The sequence below is a fragment of the Equus quagga genome, chromosome 12 (assembly GCF_021613505.1).
Source record: "Equus quagga isolate Etosha38 chromosome 12, UCLA_HA_Equagga_1.0, whole genome shotgun sequence".
NCBI classification, from domain to species: Eukaryota; Metazoa; Chordata; class Mammalia; order Perissodactyla; family Equidae; genus Equus; species Equus quagga.
The window spans coordinates 92,946,684-92,964,000 of record NC_060278.1 but is presented as its reverse complement, the minus strand read 5'-3'; the positions used below and the strand labels follow the sequence as shown (position 1 = coordinate 92,964,000).

Below are 17,317 nucleotides of genomic sequence, written 5' to 3'. Positions count from 1 at the left end.
GAAACCATTGGAGCATAATGTGATAAAAGGTTGAGAGTTGTTTTTTCGCATCATTTCATGTTTTTTTAAAACCTGTGCAGGGGAAGGAACATAGTGAACCTACAAGGGTCGAAGCTTTTCAAGCCATTTCTTAGCAGTAAGAGAAGAGGCCAAAACATCATCTGGGTCAGGCAGAACTACAACCACTGGGCAGGAGAGAGCAATAGGACTTTTGAGGAAATTCAACTCAAATTGGTAAACCAAAGGAAAGAAAGCCTTTAATTGTTCTTACATACATGGAGTGCTTTTTTTTTCTTTAATGATGAAAATCCTATAATTTGCATTTCTATTGCATTTCTTCCTGATGTGGAAGTAACGGAAAATCATCTTCCCTCTTAGATGTATATTGGAATCCAAAGCTTGAATTTTGTTCCTCAGTTTTTCTAGATCATCGATCACTTGAAAGAAAACTTTAGAAGATTATTTCATTGAAGACAGTTTTTAAGCCAGAGATAAGTCAAGTTACTGGGTGTTGATTTTCAAGGGTCTTGATCCCTGAGTTTCCAGCCTCTCCCTTCCTTCCCCACCCTCAGGTATTTGTCTCCTCATTATAGGCCTCATCACAGGATGGCCCAGGAGCGTTGTAACTCAGCTCTTCACAAGAGGCTGTGGAAACTGAGGAAGTATCTGGATTCTCAGATTCTCTGATTTGTGAACCTTTAGAAGTTGGTTCTGGGGCCTGGTATTTCTGGACATGACCTTGTTTTCCTCCAGGCCCCCATGAGTCAGCAAGGTCCTCACAGGGAGTGTCATGGGCACCAGGAGGCAGGTTTGGCCTCACAGGGCTGGTTGCCTTCAGCATCTTCTCCAGCACTGGACCTGGCTCCTGGGGAATGCCCACCCCGGGTTTTGGCTATGCCAGCAAAGGAGCATTGACTGCTGGGAACTGGAACAAACTAATTTCTTTTATTTTTTTAATTAAAATTTTACTAAATTATATTCTTCAGTAGCTGGAAACAGGGTGATAGTTACACAACATTGTGAGTGTACTTAATGCCACTTAATGTTACACTTAAAAATGGTTAAAATGGGAGGAGTTATGTTATGTATATTTTACCACAATTATTTTAAAAAAGCTAACCTGGAGTTGGGATGAATGGGTTTGAATCATGAGCATTGGCTCCCCTCAACTACTAAATCTAACACAAAGTAAAATGTTGGTGTCCTCGGTGGGACAGAGTAGGAGTGGCAGCAGGTGGACATGCTATTGTGGCATTGTCCTCTTCTTTCCAAGGCAGATAACCGTGGGTACAGAAAGGGCTTATCTGTTTATCTGTAGTTGGTTTCTCCCAGCTTTCTCAGCCAGCCTCAATGCAAGGACCATGTCTGAAAGTGTCACAGATGATGCACCTCTCTGAGCAGCCCCCCTGACTTTCACTTTAGGGTTGAAAGTTATAAATGAAGTGAAGACATCAGTAGAATACATTTCAGAAACTAGACCCAGCTGCCATTATGTTAGAAGAGTGTGTTCTGGAGAGCCAGGAGGGAGACGGCAAGATGAGGCAGATCAGGACAGGACTCCAGAGGCGGCAGCGGCGGCATGGGGAGCTGAGCCGAAGTGATCAAGGGTTAGTAAGCCTAGAGAAGACAAGTTCCTGCTCAAGCTGCTAGGCCTGGGGTTTGGCAGTGGTCCCTTGAAGAGTTTGAGGTCTTGCCGGATTTAGCCAGCATCACATCCTTAACCCATATGCCCTTCTTCACGTTCCCTCAGGCTGGAGAGTAGGGGAGTGGCTGGCAGGAAGGCACTGCTCATGGAATTAAGAGGTCCCCAAAGCCAGTGATGCCTCTTTGGCATGGCAAGGACTAGGCTGTCCTGGGGACTATGCAACTGGCTGCTGACGTGGAGGTGACAGGCATGTGTTTTCTCCTCAGAAACAGACTGAATTTGAACCGATTACTGTGAAGGACTGGCCAGTCTGGGATGCTGCCTGCCACGTGGAAGGGCCCAACATGCCGCTCCCATGCCTGGCCGCTGGGCACGCACGAGAGCTTCCACAGGCCTTGCAGACAGCCCAGAGCCCGCCACCAACTTCGGCCTGCCACCACCGAGCAAGCAGGGAGAGTAGAGTTCTCGTCAGTTCTTCCTCCCACAATGTAGGACCTTTCCTTTGCCTTCCAGTGGATAAAATAGTTCAGATTTCATATTCATAGACACAGAATCAAGTTTTTAACATATAAATCCACCTATACACATTTAATAAAACATCAGATTATAAACAGTTTCATTGCATAGAAACTTTGGTTAGCAAAGTAGTACATTGTCCTTTACATCATCTCTGAAAATGCCCTGTGTCTGTTCTCTGGAGATCGCTGGGGCCATGTGTTCCCTCACCTTCCACAGTTGGGCAGCACACTCAAAACTACATCTGGAACCCTCATGTGCCCCCTTTGCGTTCCTTGAGGAGAGCAGTACCTTCAAAGAGATCTCTGCTACGTTAAGTGGTGACCAGCAAAATGTCATGCCAGGCTTGCCTTGCCTTGTGGGATAGTCATGCAGAAGCTGCTGTCCCCTGCAGTTTAAAAACTGGACTGGTTACGTGATTAGTGTATGATGCTTACCTTTCTATTAAGTTGTTACAGTAATTCTGCTTTTTCATAGGAGTTTGAATCATGGACCATAACTTTTCAGTTATCAGATCAACTAAAGAAACACTTGTTGTTAAGCCTAATATACTGACCGATGTGCCCGCATTTTTTTTTTAAATCTAGGCATGTTTAGAGTAAGAGGAAAATTGAAAAAAGAAATAAGGGTGAGGGATGAAAGTAAAAGTGGGTAACCACAGCCTGTAGCTTTGGCCACCATGGTTTATGGAACCCTTTATCCACACTCACTTTAAAGCTGCATGTGGTTTGGGAAGGAAGCCCACACTTGCCCAGTAGTAAAAGTGAGAGCTGAGGGGATTCGGGGACTTTTTGGAACTGTCGGAGTCCGGGTGGTCTCCGGCACAAAGACCTGCATGTGGAGGTTCCTGGCCCCCACGCCAAGGGCCTGGCTGGCGTGCTGGACATCACCGGACAGGTCCTCGAGAGGATGTTTTTAAGGTTCTACGTTTATATCCCCAAACCTGGAGTCAAGATTTCTATCTACTTTAGCTTAACCCTCATATCCATTTTTTTAATTGAGAAAATCAGAGGAAAAGGTGCCTTTGAAACATTGGGGAAACTTGCTTATAAAGCGGTACTAAATGGTAAATCCCTATTTCCCCAAGACTGGCTGCTCTGAGAGCAGTGGGTAAAGAGTGGGGCAGCCAAAGATGTGGCACCTCCTGTCAAGCACCTGCTTCCCAAAGCACCAAGGCCTTGTGGGCACACTCCTCCTGGGCCCAGACTGGGTTGGCAGCACTAGGAGACCCCAGAGAGATGGCAGGGGCTTTGGGGAAGAAACACTGGTGGTGGGTTAGGTACAGTCCTCTCCGACCCCTCCCAGGGAACTGGACCAGCAGGGCGCCTCGCTGGCTTGGCTCTGAGGACGAAGATGGTGGTAGCACCTCCTTCCTTCCAGGAGAGGGCTTTCTTTGGAAACCAAAAGCCCTTGAACCATTGTTGTTCTCAAGTGTCTTCTCCTGCTTTCCCTGTCCCAATAGGGACCACCTCTTATTTGTTTCAAACAGGTGACTTGTGAGGACTTGGCAAATTTTACAGCCTGTTTTTGTATCCTTTCCATTTTGGGTGTGAAGCTATTTAGTCCCAAAGGCCTCTTTGCAGAATTGCCAAGAACGGCGAGTGATTGCCTTCCTTCAAAGAACAGACACCTGGAATTTTTCCTTTAGTGTTACGTACGTGCGGATTAATTTATATAGATGCATATACAGTGCAGATACTCATTTGATACTTTACTCATGAAATGTACATCTGACGTGTACACTTGAGGAACTTAGTGGCACATGGGTGTTGGGGAAAGTAGCCTGTGTTGGAGGAAGTGCTAGGACACTGGGCACAGCTGGGCGGCCAGCACAAAGCCATCTCCAAGTGTCTGAGACGCCACCCTGCCAGCATCACTCCCAGAGCTCCGCATGCACTGGCCAAAGGGTTATGTGTTTAAAGAGGATTTTCTTGGTTATTTTATTTGTATTCACATTTCATTTACAACCCAAACAGCAAAACAGAAAAAGTAAATTACATGGTGGACAAGTTAATGCAGGACACAGAGTGACCCACCTTGCCACCTTAAAGCTCGTCTTTAAAATGTGGAGCAGTTAGAGTGCTGCAGGCATGTTTCCTCACAGATGTTGGCCCTGCCCAACAACCAGGGCCACACCACTAGTGGCAGGACTGCCCAGGTAAGGAGCCCAGCAGACTGGACAGACCCTCCTCCTTCCTGTGCTGTTGGACTGGGATTTGGGCCTCATACTTGAAAGAATAAGATGATCAGAGGTGGTGATGAGAGAGACAGGAGCCTAAAGGGATGTTGCAGCAGGTACCCAGGGCTTTAGGTGCAAAACTGTGAACACAGCCAACTGGACACAGAGAAACACCCACACTAGCCTGGAAATTGGGACTGCACCAACAGTCCAGTGGAGATGGGGGACAGCGGCAGCCAGCCCTGTGGCCCTGTTGCAAGACAGATCACTGCGGTTTTGCACACCACCGAAGGGTTAGATTCTGTGATGTAGCCTTCGGTAGAAGGCAGTCCGTGGGCTGCAGGGTTGAGAGGCAAGGTGGGGTCAGTCTCTCCTGAGGAAAAAGCCTATTTTATGAGGTGACTAACCTTTCCTCTCTTCTCTGTATGCACTTGGACTTGTCAGAGATAGTAAAATATTTCAGTGTTTCTTGTTGCCTATGTCTTGTACATGTTTGGTTCATTGTATTTTTTACATGGGGTTGTAGATCCAGTTTTAATGGGTAAAACTAGATCATCATTCTGATAAAGGAAATCTGGATTTATGATACATATACTTTGCATATTTTGATTTCTTATTTTAATTCTTGACTATTAAGGAGCTTTTTGATTTGTGAGGATGGTTCTCATTTTCAGGAATCTCGGGTTCTTGAAATAGAAAGCACTACTTGGACGACTTGCCAGCACTTTGGGGTTTGGTAGCACTGTATGGCTTGACTTGGAGCTCCTTTCTTGGGGAAGAGACTGGCAGCTGTTCAGGTGGACCAAAGCGCCTTGACCCGAGGCCCCCGCACCCTGCTCTCTGGAAGCAAAAGGTGGGAGCTGGGCGCAGTGTTGGGTGGTACCTTGTAGGCTCCCACATGTACTAATGGTCTTGTCCCAGCTGGCTATGGGAGGCTGGTGGGCCAGAAAGTTTCTGTGTTCTCAAGGCTGAGATGTGGCTCTTGTGGGTTTTATCCTGCTCAGTCAGTGGTCCAGTGACAGGTCCTGTGTCACCTCCCTCTCCTCTCTGGCTCTGCGACATCTATGCCGGGCTGCCTTCTGTGGAGGGTAGGCGTTGGTCTTTCTGGTTGGGAGCTCAAGTTTCTATGCACTTCTCCTCCCACAGCTCCCCGCTTGTGCTGCCCTGTCTTGAGCCCTGTTGCCTCTTTGTCTTCCTGTTCTCTTCTTGGACCAAAATCCTTGGATGGGAGCAGCTTTGTCAGTCAGATGTCTCAGCCCAAGTAGATAAAGGCACTTTGCAGGAGAGGAGGAGCAGCCAAAAAGAAAATCTGAAACAAAATCAAACCTGGAGTTTGGGCTTTTCCTAAAGGTTTTTCCCCCTTTTTCCTTGCTCAGAGTTTACCAGGGGCAGATTATTGGTTTGATTTGCATTTTGTATAAAAAGTTTAAATTTTCATGTATTGCATTGATTTGCAAGTTGTATGCTGGAGAAGAAAAGTCCTCTACACATGTTAAGGTCTGCACAGCCAACTCTTCCCGGCCAAAGCCAGCAGCTGGCCTGAGTCAGGAGGATAACAAGGCTCGGTTCTCCTCACTCCACACTGGAGTCCCCTCTTCAGAGTCTCCTGAGTCAGCTTTCTTTGGTCCCTTTCCCTAGGAGCCGCAGCCCTCCCAGCCTTCCTGCCCAGACCTTGGGGAGCCATCTCCTGTGGCTTAGGGAGCACCTGCCCTCAGAAAAACTCCAACACCTGAGAAGGCAGGGAGTGTGGAGCCCAAGCCTTCTCCTGAAGTCCCCTCCCCGAGCAAGGTTTCAGTCTGAGGTACTCACCATGCTGTTTTCTCTGGCCCGTTTAGAATAGCCAAGCCGTGCGACACCAGGGCTGAGGAGTCTGTGAGCAACTTCTCAACAAAGTGGTGGATTTTGATTTTGGCCCGGTGGAAGTGGTGATCATGAGTGCTGCTTGGCTTGCTACCCAGCCCAGTAGTTAAGTCCAGATGGAACTGACAGGCTGTGGTTCGAATTCGTTTCTGCTGAAATCTCTATGTGTTCCCAGTGCCGGGTCACTCTGGGAAGGGGTTCTCTAAGCCCAGTTCTCTCTGTGTTGACCCAGCATCTGCACATCACTGTGAGGTGAAAGGAGCAGAGACAGAGCACTTGGCCCTAAAGAGGATGGAGAGCCTGCCTTTTGGTTCTTCAGTTCTGAGCTCACTTGTCAAGACTGGCTGTTCTGTGACCTGCCTACAAATCTAGCCTCTCCTTTGAATGGGGCCCCAGTCCTTCACCAGACTGGAGACATGACAGCCTGGATCCAGCAGGAGCCAACCATTCTACCTGCCCAAAGTCCAGAGCATCCAAAGTCTGGAATGGACTAGGCAGGCCCTGGTTACCATACAGACAAGGACAGGGGCAGAACCTGCTTCTCTGATTTTTGAAAGGCAGGACTGCAAGGATCCACAAAGAATGTAGAGTTACTGCTTTGTTGTTGCCAGCCCAAGGCTTCTGCAGCCCTCAGAACCTGGCCCCTGCTGCTGCTCGGGCCAGAGCTGACTGAGCGGAGGGAGGGGTGAGCACAGCCAGCAGGCCCATTCTTGGGGGTGGTGGTGGGGGGCACTGTGGTCATCTTCTCTTCTGGCTTCTTATTGTCCTTCCTGCTGTCCACTCAGGGCGGGTGGCAAGCCAGGGTACCCGAGAGGAGTCCAAGTTTACCTGCCGTTAGTGCCTCTTTCAGGAGACTGGCTCTGCTGTGTACGTGCGCACTCATGAGCACTGGAGTGTGTTAATGAATAGCTTTTCTTGGCTGATGCTTTATAGCTTGTGTTCCTTTCCATGATAAATGGGTGATGTGGAAGTGCTCAATGTGACTGGAGTTGAAGGGGAAATGAGAAGGATTAGGGCTGTTCAGAGTCACTGAATACAAGAAGCTGCAAGTGCTTGGTCTTTCCCCAGAGTGCACTGTTAGAGGATAAGAATCCACCCACGCAGTACCTGGTAATCCTTTCCTTTGTATTTAAAGAGAGACACTGTCACTCATCCCTATTTCCTGCCCATACAGCTCATTCTTGCAGTTTGCTTGAAAGGCAGCGGAGCCCTGGCTCGACTGGAGCTGACTGAGCAGGAGAGGCCCGCTCGCCCCTCCGCAGGGACCTGGCACAGTAATCAGGCTGCCCAGTGAGGCTGGGCGAGGGCCGGGGAGAGGTGGTCAGCCCTGGGCAGTGCAGTTCCCGCGGGCTTCTGAGCAGCTGCTTTGTTCAATGCCGTGTCAGACGGGCCAGACTGTGCCATAATTGTTATTAAAAAGAAAACATGCCAACCTTCCCCTCTCCCCGGCCGGCCATTGTTCATTGAAAGTTTCCCAAGCACAGTCTTTGTGGAAGTGGGGAGGTTGCCAAAGGCCTCCAGGGTCCTTCGTGACGGTCCTGATTCCTCGTCTTCTACTACCCATTTATATTCTGGTCTTGAGCAAAACCCTGTGTTCCCTGAGGGCCAGACTGCTGAGAAGCCAGACTGGGGAATGACTGTTGAGGAGTGTGCTGTTGGTGTGCTTCCTGTCTCCCAGAGACAGCTGAAGAGGTGATCATCTTGGTGCTAAGTCAGAGACAACTGCCCTGTTTCTGTTTGTCCAGAGGCAAATTGAAACTTTACCAAACTGTGTGAAGGGGTCCCACCTCCTGCAGTGGCCAAGTGTGAGAGACCAAATTGAGAGAGAGACATACTTTGACTCTCATTTAGGCCTGGGTGGAACAGGAATTCTGTATCCTGGGTAAATGTTTTTAATAGAAAGATGGAACTTGCCTTTGGACCCTGGCTGTGCTGAGGTGGGAGGAGTGGGTTGTCCTCTTTTGGGCTGTCTCTCCAGGCCTCACGAGGTCCCCTGTGGGGATGCTGCTATTTCTAAGATGCAAATTGCACATTTCCTAAATTTTGTATCTGTGGATTTGGATAAGGGAGGGGAACAGGGACAAACTGCTTGTACAATTTGAAATGGGCCGAAATGGTACTTCATATCTTTTGATTGTTCCTAAATAAAAACGTAAATACATTTCACATCTGCTGACTTTATTTTGTGGGGGAACCAGAAAAAAAGCTAAAATCACTTCACTTATGATTTATTCTGTAGGCAAGACTGACCTTAAACTTGGTTGGATGAGTGGGTAGTTTCCCTCGGCCCACTTCAGGAAAATTCCAACTCGCCTGTCTCCTACACTGCTGGGTCCACTGTAATGGCTTTGACGAGAAAGAATTGAGATGTTTTAGAAATTATGCTAAATAGACAAGGGCAAACTGAGTCAAACCTGGAGTCATGAGGTATGTGGTGAGAGGATACTGGCAAGTCTTTTTCTTTTCCTGTGAGAAAAGTACTGAGAAGCAGAGCTTGTCATTTGCTAAGCAGGGGTTGGCGAATATGCATAAGGACCCAAGGATTAAAAGCCCAACGTCTAAGAGTCAAAGCAATTGAATCTTGTTGGGATGACTGTAAGGACCTGTGACAGAAGGAAAAAGGGACCTCTGAAATAAAATCACCTGGGGCAGAGACATACCAAGGCAGGCCAGTGATTCTGATCCCAGGTGGACACCAGGGTGTGTTCCTGACTTGGCCCTTCTGGAGGCCAACTTAAGTCTGGAGGAAGCAGCTTTGTGTTGAATCTAAAATGCAAGTCCTTGGGAGCTAGACCGGCCTGGTGTGGAACCCTGAAGCCAATCTTCTGACCCCCATCGTGAGTGCAGACTCAGCTAGTGGCTCGCTTGGGGCACAACTGTGGATGGAGTTGCAGTAGAGGCCAGCAGGGGTTTGCTGTGGGCTTCCTTGGGACAGCTGCAGTGGCCTCCAGGCAGGGAACAGAACTCGACTGACCCCTGGGCATGAGTCCCCTGGGGACTATCAGAGGATGACCCAGTGAAGAGGACTTACAGGCTGACATAGGGCTTGATCTGTTTAATGGGAATGTGAAGGAGGCGTGCCCTTGTTCTGTTCCTTGAGCTAGTTTGGTGGGATAACCTGATACTAGTTACAGTATTCTTCCTCAGCAGAACTGAAATGGTGAGAGATGATGGGCTCAAGTTGAAAGACAAGTGAGTTTCTAGCCCCAGGCTCAGCCTTCAGGCAATGTTCAAGATGTGCCCTCTCTGCTCACGGCCACAGTTCTTTGTTAATGGCAATACCCTCAACTGAGATCGGAAATTGCTCTTGCCTTCTCCCCGCAGGGCAGCCTTTAGAGTGAGTTCTTCACCCGAGTCCTATGATCAGGCTGCAGAAAGCCCCTGACATTGTAAGCAGTGCTGTGTGTACGCGGGTGTCCCCTGGGTGAAAATTAAGGCCTGCCTCTTTGAACCCAGTCTACTTGTCCCTGATCTGTTGGCCAGCCAGACTCAGTTCCTGTTGATGATGACAGGAGAGAGGACCCTGCAAAGGAGCCAGTCCACTTCTTGCCTTTGCCCCTGGTACCACTGACTTCCTCTCCCCCACTCTGCTCTTTTGGTTTCCTCTGCTAAAATTGGAGGTTCTCAACCCTGATCACCTGAGGTTTTGAAAAAACCTGTGCTAGGACCCCAGGCACCAGTAATTTTTAGAAGCTTTTCAGGTGATGCATAACCCAGGGGGTGGAAGGCGGTGCCAGCCAAAGCTGTCACACTGAGGGACGTGGCCTGTTTGCATGGTTTGAGGCAAGCAACTCCCCGCCTCTGGCCGACATTCAGTCCCAAGTGAGGGGCTCTCCCCAGCTCCATATACTTGCTGGGCCTCCTGGGCCAAAAATCGTCAGGTGTGTCTCGAGGAATTTGAGGTGAAAACTGATCTGTGAATCTCTTTGACTGAGAGTCGTGTTTTCTAGTAGGAAGAATGATCTAGACATTGGCAAGGAAAGGCAACGGCAGTGTTGTAGGAGAGCCTAGAGAAAGGTGGGCCACCGTGTGAAGCTGCCTTAGGGATGGCAGAGCTGTTCCCAGCTCACGCTCCAGAAAGACACTTGTTCAGTAAATGGAGGTGTGTTCTGATTAAAATTAAAGTGGTCAACACCAGCAAGCCAGGGATGTTTTATGACGACATAGATGGGCCTCTAACCGAACAGCCAGCACAGAACTTCTTCTTTTGCTGATGAGAAAACCTCTCTCCTGACCATAAGAATTTGGAGCAGGAAAACATGAATCAGGGAAGCCCAGGTTAATTTCTACCCACCACCTTCTTGTCCCAAGGAACAGACTACCCTCCTGTCTCTCAGTAGGACCATGAAGCTGTAGGAAGAAAGCCAAGGGGCGAGCAGGAACCTGAGCAACGGCACTGTCTGATACTGGCTATTGTATCTAGTTCAGTGGATGACAGGAAATTCTTTAAGCTGATCCCAGTTCTCCAAGTTGGTGATGCTCAGAGAGGCCTACAAAGGACCAGGACTGGCCCCAGATCTGTGAACTGGGAAATATGTATACCTTTGGTCTGACTCGTCGTATAGGAAAGGGATGCTCTGAACTTACAACTCTAAATCCACCTTGGGCTTGTCTTAAAAAAAAAACGAAAAATCCTGGTCTCTCCAAAGCCACCAACCATGCTTTGGTATATGTATTATCACACCAGGGGTATACTAATTACCATTTTAAGTACCAACTGATTACATTCACCTGCATCTCTTCAATGACAGATCTCAGGCTCCCTGGGCTGGCTTTTTATGCCTATCCCCACCCACCCATCTGTCCATCAGGCAGGCACTCTTTATCTGTGTGCCATCATTTTTGATCCATACCAACGCAGACCACTATGAAAACAGAGCCACAGGAAGGGAAGAACAAGGCCTTTTTAACCATGTTCTGGGTACAGAGATTTTGGTTACAAGGTATAGAGGCCACCAGAGTGGCACCCAGCAACCAACAAACATTTGAGTGCTCCATTTTTTTTTTGGAACAGAGAGTTCTCTGTGGAACTGGGAAAGGACTCTGGTTGCTTCCTGCTCACTGCCAAAGCTGGCTGGCCCTGGAAACCTGGGCTTGCTCCCAGGCAGGCTGCACTCTGCCCAGTCACGCCCTCGGTGGACAAGCTGGAGGGGAGGGTGGCCTCAAACCTTTTTGTAGCCCAGAGGAGGAAAGAAAGATCTGCTTGACCTGGGAAGTTACCCAAAACTTCCTACCTGCTTCTATTGCAGAATAACTACCAGGCAGTTGGCCCTAGTTAAGTCTCCAGACAATAGGCTTTCTTGAGTCCCCCCAAAGAGCACACAAGTTAAAGAAAAAAGGGCATAAAGATGATTTATTTAGCAGTCAGCCCTTAACAGGGGAGCAGAACTAGCAAATGGCCGACCCTGACCCCAAACATGGGCAGTGGATTTGTGTGCGCTGAATGCTGGCCATCCATGAGGCACCTTTGTGCCCAGAGGCCTGGACCCCAGCCTCTGTCCTTACGAGTGGGACTGCCTTCCCAGCCTTTCCAGCTCCTCCTTTGGATCTTTTTACCTGCTAGACAGAAATTGCCATAAGTGAAGCAGCTTCACTCAGCACCTGCCTGCCTGTCCCCTCACCTGCCCACAAGGCAGGCAACTCCTCAATCCCGCTTTCCTTCCTAAGGGATAAAATACTGAGTGAGTCTTCTTTGCCTCAAAAAACCCCAAACAGAAAAAACCACCTCACCAGAATAGGCTTTGCTGTTTCTTCTCTTCCTGCCCCACTACCCCATCCCTGACAGTGCCTTAACATCCCAAATTGAACCCCTTCCAACACGGGCAGCCCACCTGCCACTCTCTCAAAGGCTCTGCTCCAAGGTTTCCCTCCAAGGGTAAGGAGCAGGCGTAAATAACTCAGTTACAATACCACTGAGAAGAAAAATAATACTGCCTTTTTTTTTTTTTTAAAGTCCTTTTCAGAAGAAAAGCTTTTCCAATAAAATTTAAAACCTTTATTAATATTTAAATTATAAACCAAATGTTGCAACCATATATAGACATGTTTGCTATGGACAAATTAAGATTGTGAGGTCATATTTTCAAATACAACTTCAGAATTAGTTTAAATAAATCAATACATTTTCTCAGAAATTGTATAATTTCCTTCGGTTTACTATCCATGATATGGAAAGTTTAATATAATGTTAAATAATTTACCATCTACCCTAAAAGTAAGCTATAGAAAACTGAATCACTATTAGGATCAAATAATAACAAGGCTTTAGGAGTATATATAAATTTTGAAAAGGTAACACTGTTAGTTGAGCTGTAAAATCCATAAAAATAACAGTTCTGCCACAGCGCACAGATCCATTTTGCTTCTCCAGTCCCCCCACCAAGCAGCTTTCAGGTTAGAAGTGGAAGACATAGAAAATCATACATCCTACGTGAAATAATGAAGACAGTGAGAAATAGGGTGTGCAAAAAATAAACTGTAAAATTCCATACTCTCCAACATCATGGATGTCTATTAGTAGGATTTTCAATGGATTTAATACTCGAGATAATCTCAGCGTCCTCTTGCAGTGTTGGCTAGCAGACTCACACCCAAGGTCTTTCACTGCAACAAGGGAAAGTGGTCTTTGGTCCGGAACAAGACGGGGGTTCGTAGCTGGTCTGCTGGGGCCTGCTGGAGGGCGCCTTGCTGAAGGAGGGTACGTTGACTGTGTGCAGGAGTTTCCTGAATGTACTGGGGAACATCCCCAGCTCAGCCTCTGCCTTGGTGACTTGCTTCTCCACTCTGGCCACGCTGACGCCAATCATTCTGACAAAGGCTGTCCATCTTGCTGTAGACCTGCCGCATCTCATCCAGGTGGCCTTCATGTAAACTCGAGGCACACCCCTGATGACGACGTGGGAGAAGTCGCCATGTAGCACGCCCACAAACTTGTCCACCCTGGTGAGCAGGTCCTCCAGGCTCACGTCCAGGGTGTTGGCATCAGATCGCACCCTGGCTCTGGGCAACAGTGCAGCCTGGAGCAGTACACCCAGCTCTGGCCCTCATCCTCCCATGGCTCCGAGTTGCTGCTGTCCTTGCTCCAGGTGGCACCCTAAGGCTCAGCCACCTCCTCCTCTGGCCCCTTGTGCAGCGGCTGGGCTGCCCAATACTGCTATTTTTAACATGATCCCCTGTATCTTTCAGGCTGGGTAGTGTTCCCAGCCGTGGGCAATGTGCCCTTGTGCTGTGCTGTCCTCTTTGGGCAGGCAGAGCCCCTCTCCAGGCAGGCCCTGTGCTCTTCCACCCTGGCTCCAAGGCCAGACTGTGGGGGCATCTGCCCTCCCACCCTGCCTGGCTGTGGTTTTAAAGCTACAGGACAATGTAAACTTTGTTTCCCTGGTCCAGCAAGGCTGCTGCTCCTCTTCCTCTCTCAGGAACGTCAATGGCTCCTCTCAGCCTCCTGCGCCGCTGGCTGCAGCAGCCTCCCTCTCCAAGGGGCTGCAGCCGTGGTCCTGGCCCCACAAGATGGAAGGATCCATCTCCAGAAGTCAGGGCCAGATGTGTGCTTAATGCGAGACACAGGACAGTTTTTGCCTTCACCCAGAGCTGGGGTGTGGAGGCCCAAAACAGTAATACATCTCATTAATGGCTTGGTTTTTGTCTAGCATTCACTGCTGGAATCCAGGCGCCAGGCTGCAAGACCAGGAAGGGTGCCACGGCAGCCCACTTCCAAAGAACCCAGTTCACGGCGTTCTGTGAGGCGCACAGCACCCGCTGCTCTCAACGAGGCTGGGACACAACTAGAGGCGATTGTCTCCGTTGACCCGAGTCCTTCGTGGGGCCCTGGACAGAAGGGAAGAGTGTCCTTATTGGCAGCAGGGCCTTATAGCCCCACGGGACAGCTCCAAACCAGATAATTATAACTCTTCTACCAAGGAGAGGTACCAAAGAAGGACTGAGCCACTCGTTCCTGTCTCTCCAGCACCCTTTCCTTCACGTGCACACTGGCTACCTACCCTCCATCCCCCTCACCTTCGTTCCCGACTGTCAAAATGGTCTGCAAGGTGCTCCTGGGAGATGCGAAAGTCCTCAAATGGCTGCTGGTAGCGGGCTTCAAAGGAGCCTTCCCGGGCCCGGCCATGAAACAGCTGGCCCGAGGCATCAGAGCCCCGTTCCCGCAGGGACGTACCACTGAAGGGACTGAGGTCGCCGTTCTCCTGCTTCAACAAGGGCCAAGTGCACGAGAGGTCAGTGACTCCCCTGCATGTCACGGGGCTGCCGCCCGGTTCTCACCCCACCCTGCTGCAGTTACCTTGGCAGGGAAAACGTCGATCTTGACGAGCAGGGAGGCCAGCTCCAGGTCCTCACTGTAGTTGTTTTTCAAAGGCACCGCTCTATATCCTAGGAGGAGGAAGGCCTATCCCTCAGCCCAGGAGGGAGCCAAGCAAGGCCCCCCTCACCAGCCAGATCACGGGGACATTGTCTCTAGGAAGGGTCCTCACCTGTCTTCAGGCCTTTCACCGGGAAAGTAGCCTGGGCCAGGAAGTTCTGGTCACTAAACATGTCTTCCTCATACACTACAAAGCGCAGGAAGGCGAATTCGGGGTTACTGATCTGGAAGTGGAAGGGCTTGGCTGGCCACACGGGGTTCAGTCCATTGTCCACTGCGAAAGCAAGGGCAACAGGCATCAGGGCACCACCGAGAGAGGACAAGGTCACTGGTGCGGAGGCACCTTCATGCCTCTGGGAGGATGAGGACAGTGAGTGGGGAAGCCTGACTCACCCACAAACTCTGTCTTCTGCTTGGTGCTGTCATACTCAGCTCCAGCCACCTCAATCTCCACAAAAGGACACACAATGCCTCGGCCATTCTTCGGCAGATGCCGGGCCCCCAGCACCTGTAAGGCAGGCAAAGATGAGCCTGGGATTGTCCTTTCTGCTCCTTTCAAGTCTCCACTATGCAGTGGAGGCAGTGCGCCCTCTGCTGGGCCCCAAGGACACTGCCCATTAAATCCCTCATGGCCCTAAAAAAAGCGTTGCCAACAAAAATTCATTTGAAGAAGCCTCAGCTTTGGCCACAATTTTCATGTGAGTCTTTATACTCTACTTCATGTTAAATCCATGCGTGTTTTAACATGGAATATTTAAATTACCTCCCCCCCAGGAAAAAACCAGAAATCTCTTTTCCAGGAAGAAGCACATGCTCACCCCATGCTGTCCTCAGTCCTCCTTCCAGACTCTGCTCAGGCCCCACCTACCCTGAACCCAAGAGCAGTGGGCTGCCTATGTCACAGCTTCTCACTAGGGGCATCAAGGGTACTTAAGGACTGCTACAAAGGAGTGAGAGCTCTGAGGCCTCAAGGGGGTGGGGAAGGGGGCTCACTCTAGTTCAAGCCTTGTTCTCTTCTATTAAGTGCCATCTACCTTGTTCCTGCCCATAGGCCCCTGACTCACCAATGGCACTAGCGTCCTGCCCATCTTCTGCCTACTCCTGTCAGTGGCTACCCATGACTTGGCCTCACTGGACAGCCTGACTTCTTAGTGTCAAGAACAGGCTGTGTTTAGCCCAGCTGCCTCTGGTCCAGGCCACTCGGAACCCAGCACCACAGCAGAGACTCGTAGCTGCCTTTCCACCTCAGAGGACGGTTGTCTTCCTCAAGCTCAAGAACAGTCCACTGGCCGCCCCCCCCCCGGTCATATTAATCAGCACCTCAGTCCTGACTCCTGAAATGAGCCCCAGTGGAGCAGCTGCCTGCCCACCCTGAAGCCCACAGATGAGCACCACCCACCTCGATGCAGATGGCGCATGGCTCTAGCCCACGGAGGCTGCTCTTGTCAAAGGGGTCGAAGGCCTCGTCCCGCATGGTGCTTGGCTGCAGCACGTAGCCACAGTGCCCGCCGGCCATGAAGAGGGCCTGGTTCATCTGCATAGGCTTGTCTGGAAGAGCCAGATTATAGCAGCCTCCAGCTCAACCACCGGCAATGCCCCACCCCATCCCACAGGGCACCTCCTCACCTGGGGTCTGGAAGTTGAGGGCCACCAGCTGACTGCCACAGATCCACATGGGCAAGGGATCGTAATTGGAGGAGTCCAGCCGCTGGCCCTTGGGGTAGATGCGGGAGAGCTGGAGCCGGTTGTACTGGAGGAACTTCTTGCCTTTGGCCTTGTTCACATATTTCTCAGCCTTGGTTTCCGGAAAGGATGACATGTCCCGGTAGCATGCACGTTCTGTGCCAATCTCTGGGCCAAACAGGGAGAACACTTACAGAGAGCCTACCCACCCAGGGAGTTACTGGAGGGTCAGCTCCCCCAACTCCCGTATAGAGGGACTAAACACTCTTCTTGTGTCTACCATGGAGGGCACCCAAATACACGCACACCCTGCCTGAGCCTTGGCACTTACTCTCTTCATCAAAAGGAACAGGTCGGCAGTAGACAACAAGCTCGGAGAGCTCCAGGGCAATCTTCTTCCTCCGTTCCATCATCTTCCCCTCAGTGAGCTGGTGACACACAGAAGGCCCTGCAGCCCAGGCTAGAGCCCCGTCCAGAAGAAGGAAGCCCCTGCCAGCCTTGGGCATGCCCACACTGCGGGTACTCTGGGCCCTTCCTCCTCCCCTTCCAGACTCCACTGGACAGTAAACAAGGGCCCTCTGGCCTCAGTCTGACACTGGAATTGTCCTTCCTCTTCTTTACTCCTGAGGATACACCTGCTCTCCAAGATTCTTAGGGGACAGGATCCTCATCACCATCATGCCCCAGTGACACCTCAGAGTCCTAGGGTTGGTTGCACTCCCCAGTGATGCTTTGTGACCATTCAGTACCCAGCCTCCCTTAGGCAGTTTACACCACCTCATCCCTCCTAAGCCTCTGGGCACCCACTTCTGCCTCCAGCCCAGGACTTCTCCTCTTACCTCTGCCCTTATGTATCCAGTTGCCCACTAAGCAGACCCACTTGGATGTCCCACAAATATCTCAAACTCAACTGTCTACATGTCTGTTTCTTCTGGATCCCTGCCTAGAGGTGGGGGCTGTGGCTGCACACCTGCGGCTGCTCCATTACTGTGGGGTCCTACAGGCCTCAGCCACCCAACAGGCTCACATGCTGCCCACCCAGCAGCCCCACGAGCACCCCCAC

At 50.2% G+C, this 17,317-nt stretch overlaps 2 protein-coding genes across 10 annotated transcripts in view; one reads left to right on the top strand and one right to left on the bottom strand.

Moving 5' to 3' along the window:
• Nucleotides 1–8,366, top strand: part of ZHX3 (zinc fingers and homeoboxes 3) — a 132,642-nt gene extending 124,276 nt beyond the window's left edge. For 3 of the 7 annotated variants that reach the window (XM_046679562.1, XM_046679560.1, XM_046679559.1), the window contains exon 4: nucleotides 1,912–8,366. In XM_046679562.1, coding sequence (XP_046535518.1) covers nucleotides 1,912–1,922 — 11 coding nt within the window. In that variant the 3' untranslated portion in view covers nucleotides 1,923–8,366. The remainder of the gene's footprint in view (nucleotides 1–1,911) is intronic. The other 4 variants (XR_006891177.1, XR_006891174.1, XR_006891176.1 and 1 more) reach the window with 4 other exon arrangements.
• Nucleotides 8,367–12,180: 3,814 nt separating this feature from the next.
• Nucleotides 12,181–17,317, bottom strand: part of PLCG1 (phospholipase C gamma 1) — a 35,046-nt gene continuing 29,909 nt past the window's right edge. For 2 of the 3 annotated variants that reach the window (XM_046679556.1, XM_046679557.1), the window contains 8 exons: nucleotides 16,586–16,682; nucleotides 16,198–16,422; nucleotides 15,971–16,119; nucleotides 14,965–15,079; nucleotides 14,684–14,845; nucleotides 14,494–14,582; nucleotides 14,214–14,401; nucleotides 12,181–14,024 (listed from right to left, as the gene is read on the bottom strand). In XM_046679556.1, the coding sequence (XP_046535512.1) occupies nucleotides 13,982–14,024; nucleotides 14,214–14,401; nucleotides 14,494–14,582; nucleotides 14,684–14,845; nucleotides 14,965–15,079; nucleotides 15,971–16,119; nucleotides 16,198–16,422; nucleotides 16,586–16,682 (1,068 nt within the window). In that variant the 3' untranslated portion in view covers nucleotides 12,181–13,981. The remainder of the gene's footprint in view (nucleotides 14,025–14,213; nucleotides 14,402–14,493; nucleotides 14,583–14,683; nucleotides 14,846–14,964; nucleotides 15,080–15,970; nucleotides 16,120–16,197; nucleotides 16,423–16,585; nucleotides 16,683–17,317) is intronic. The other variant, XM_046679558.1, reaches the window with a different exon arrangement.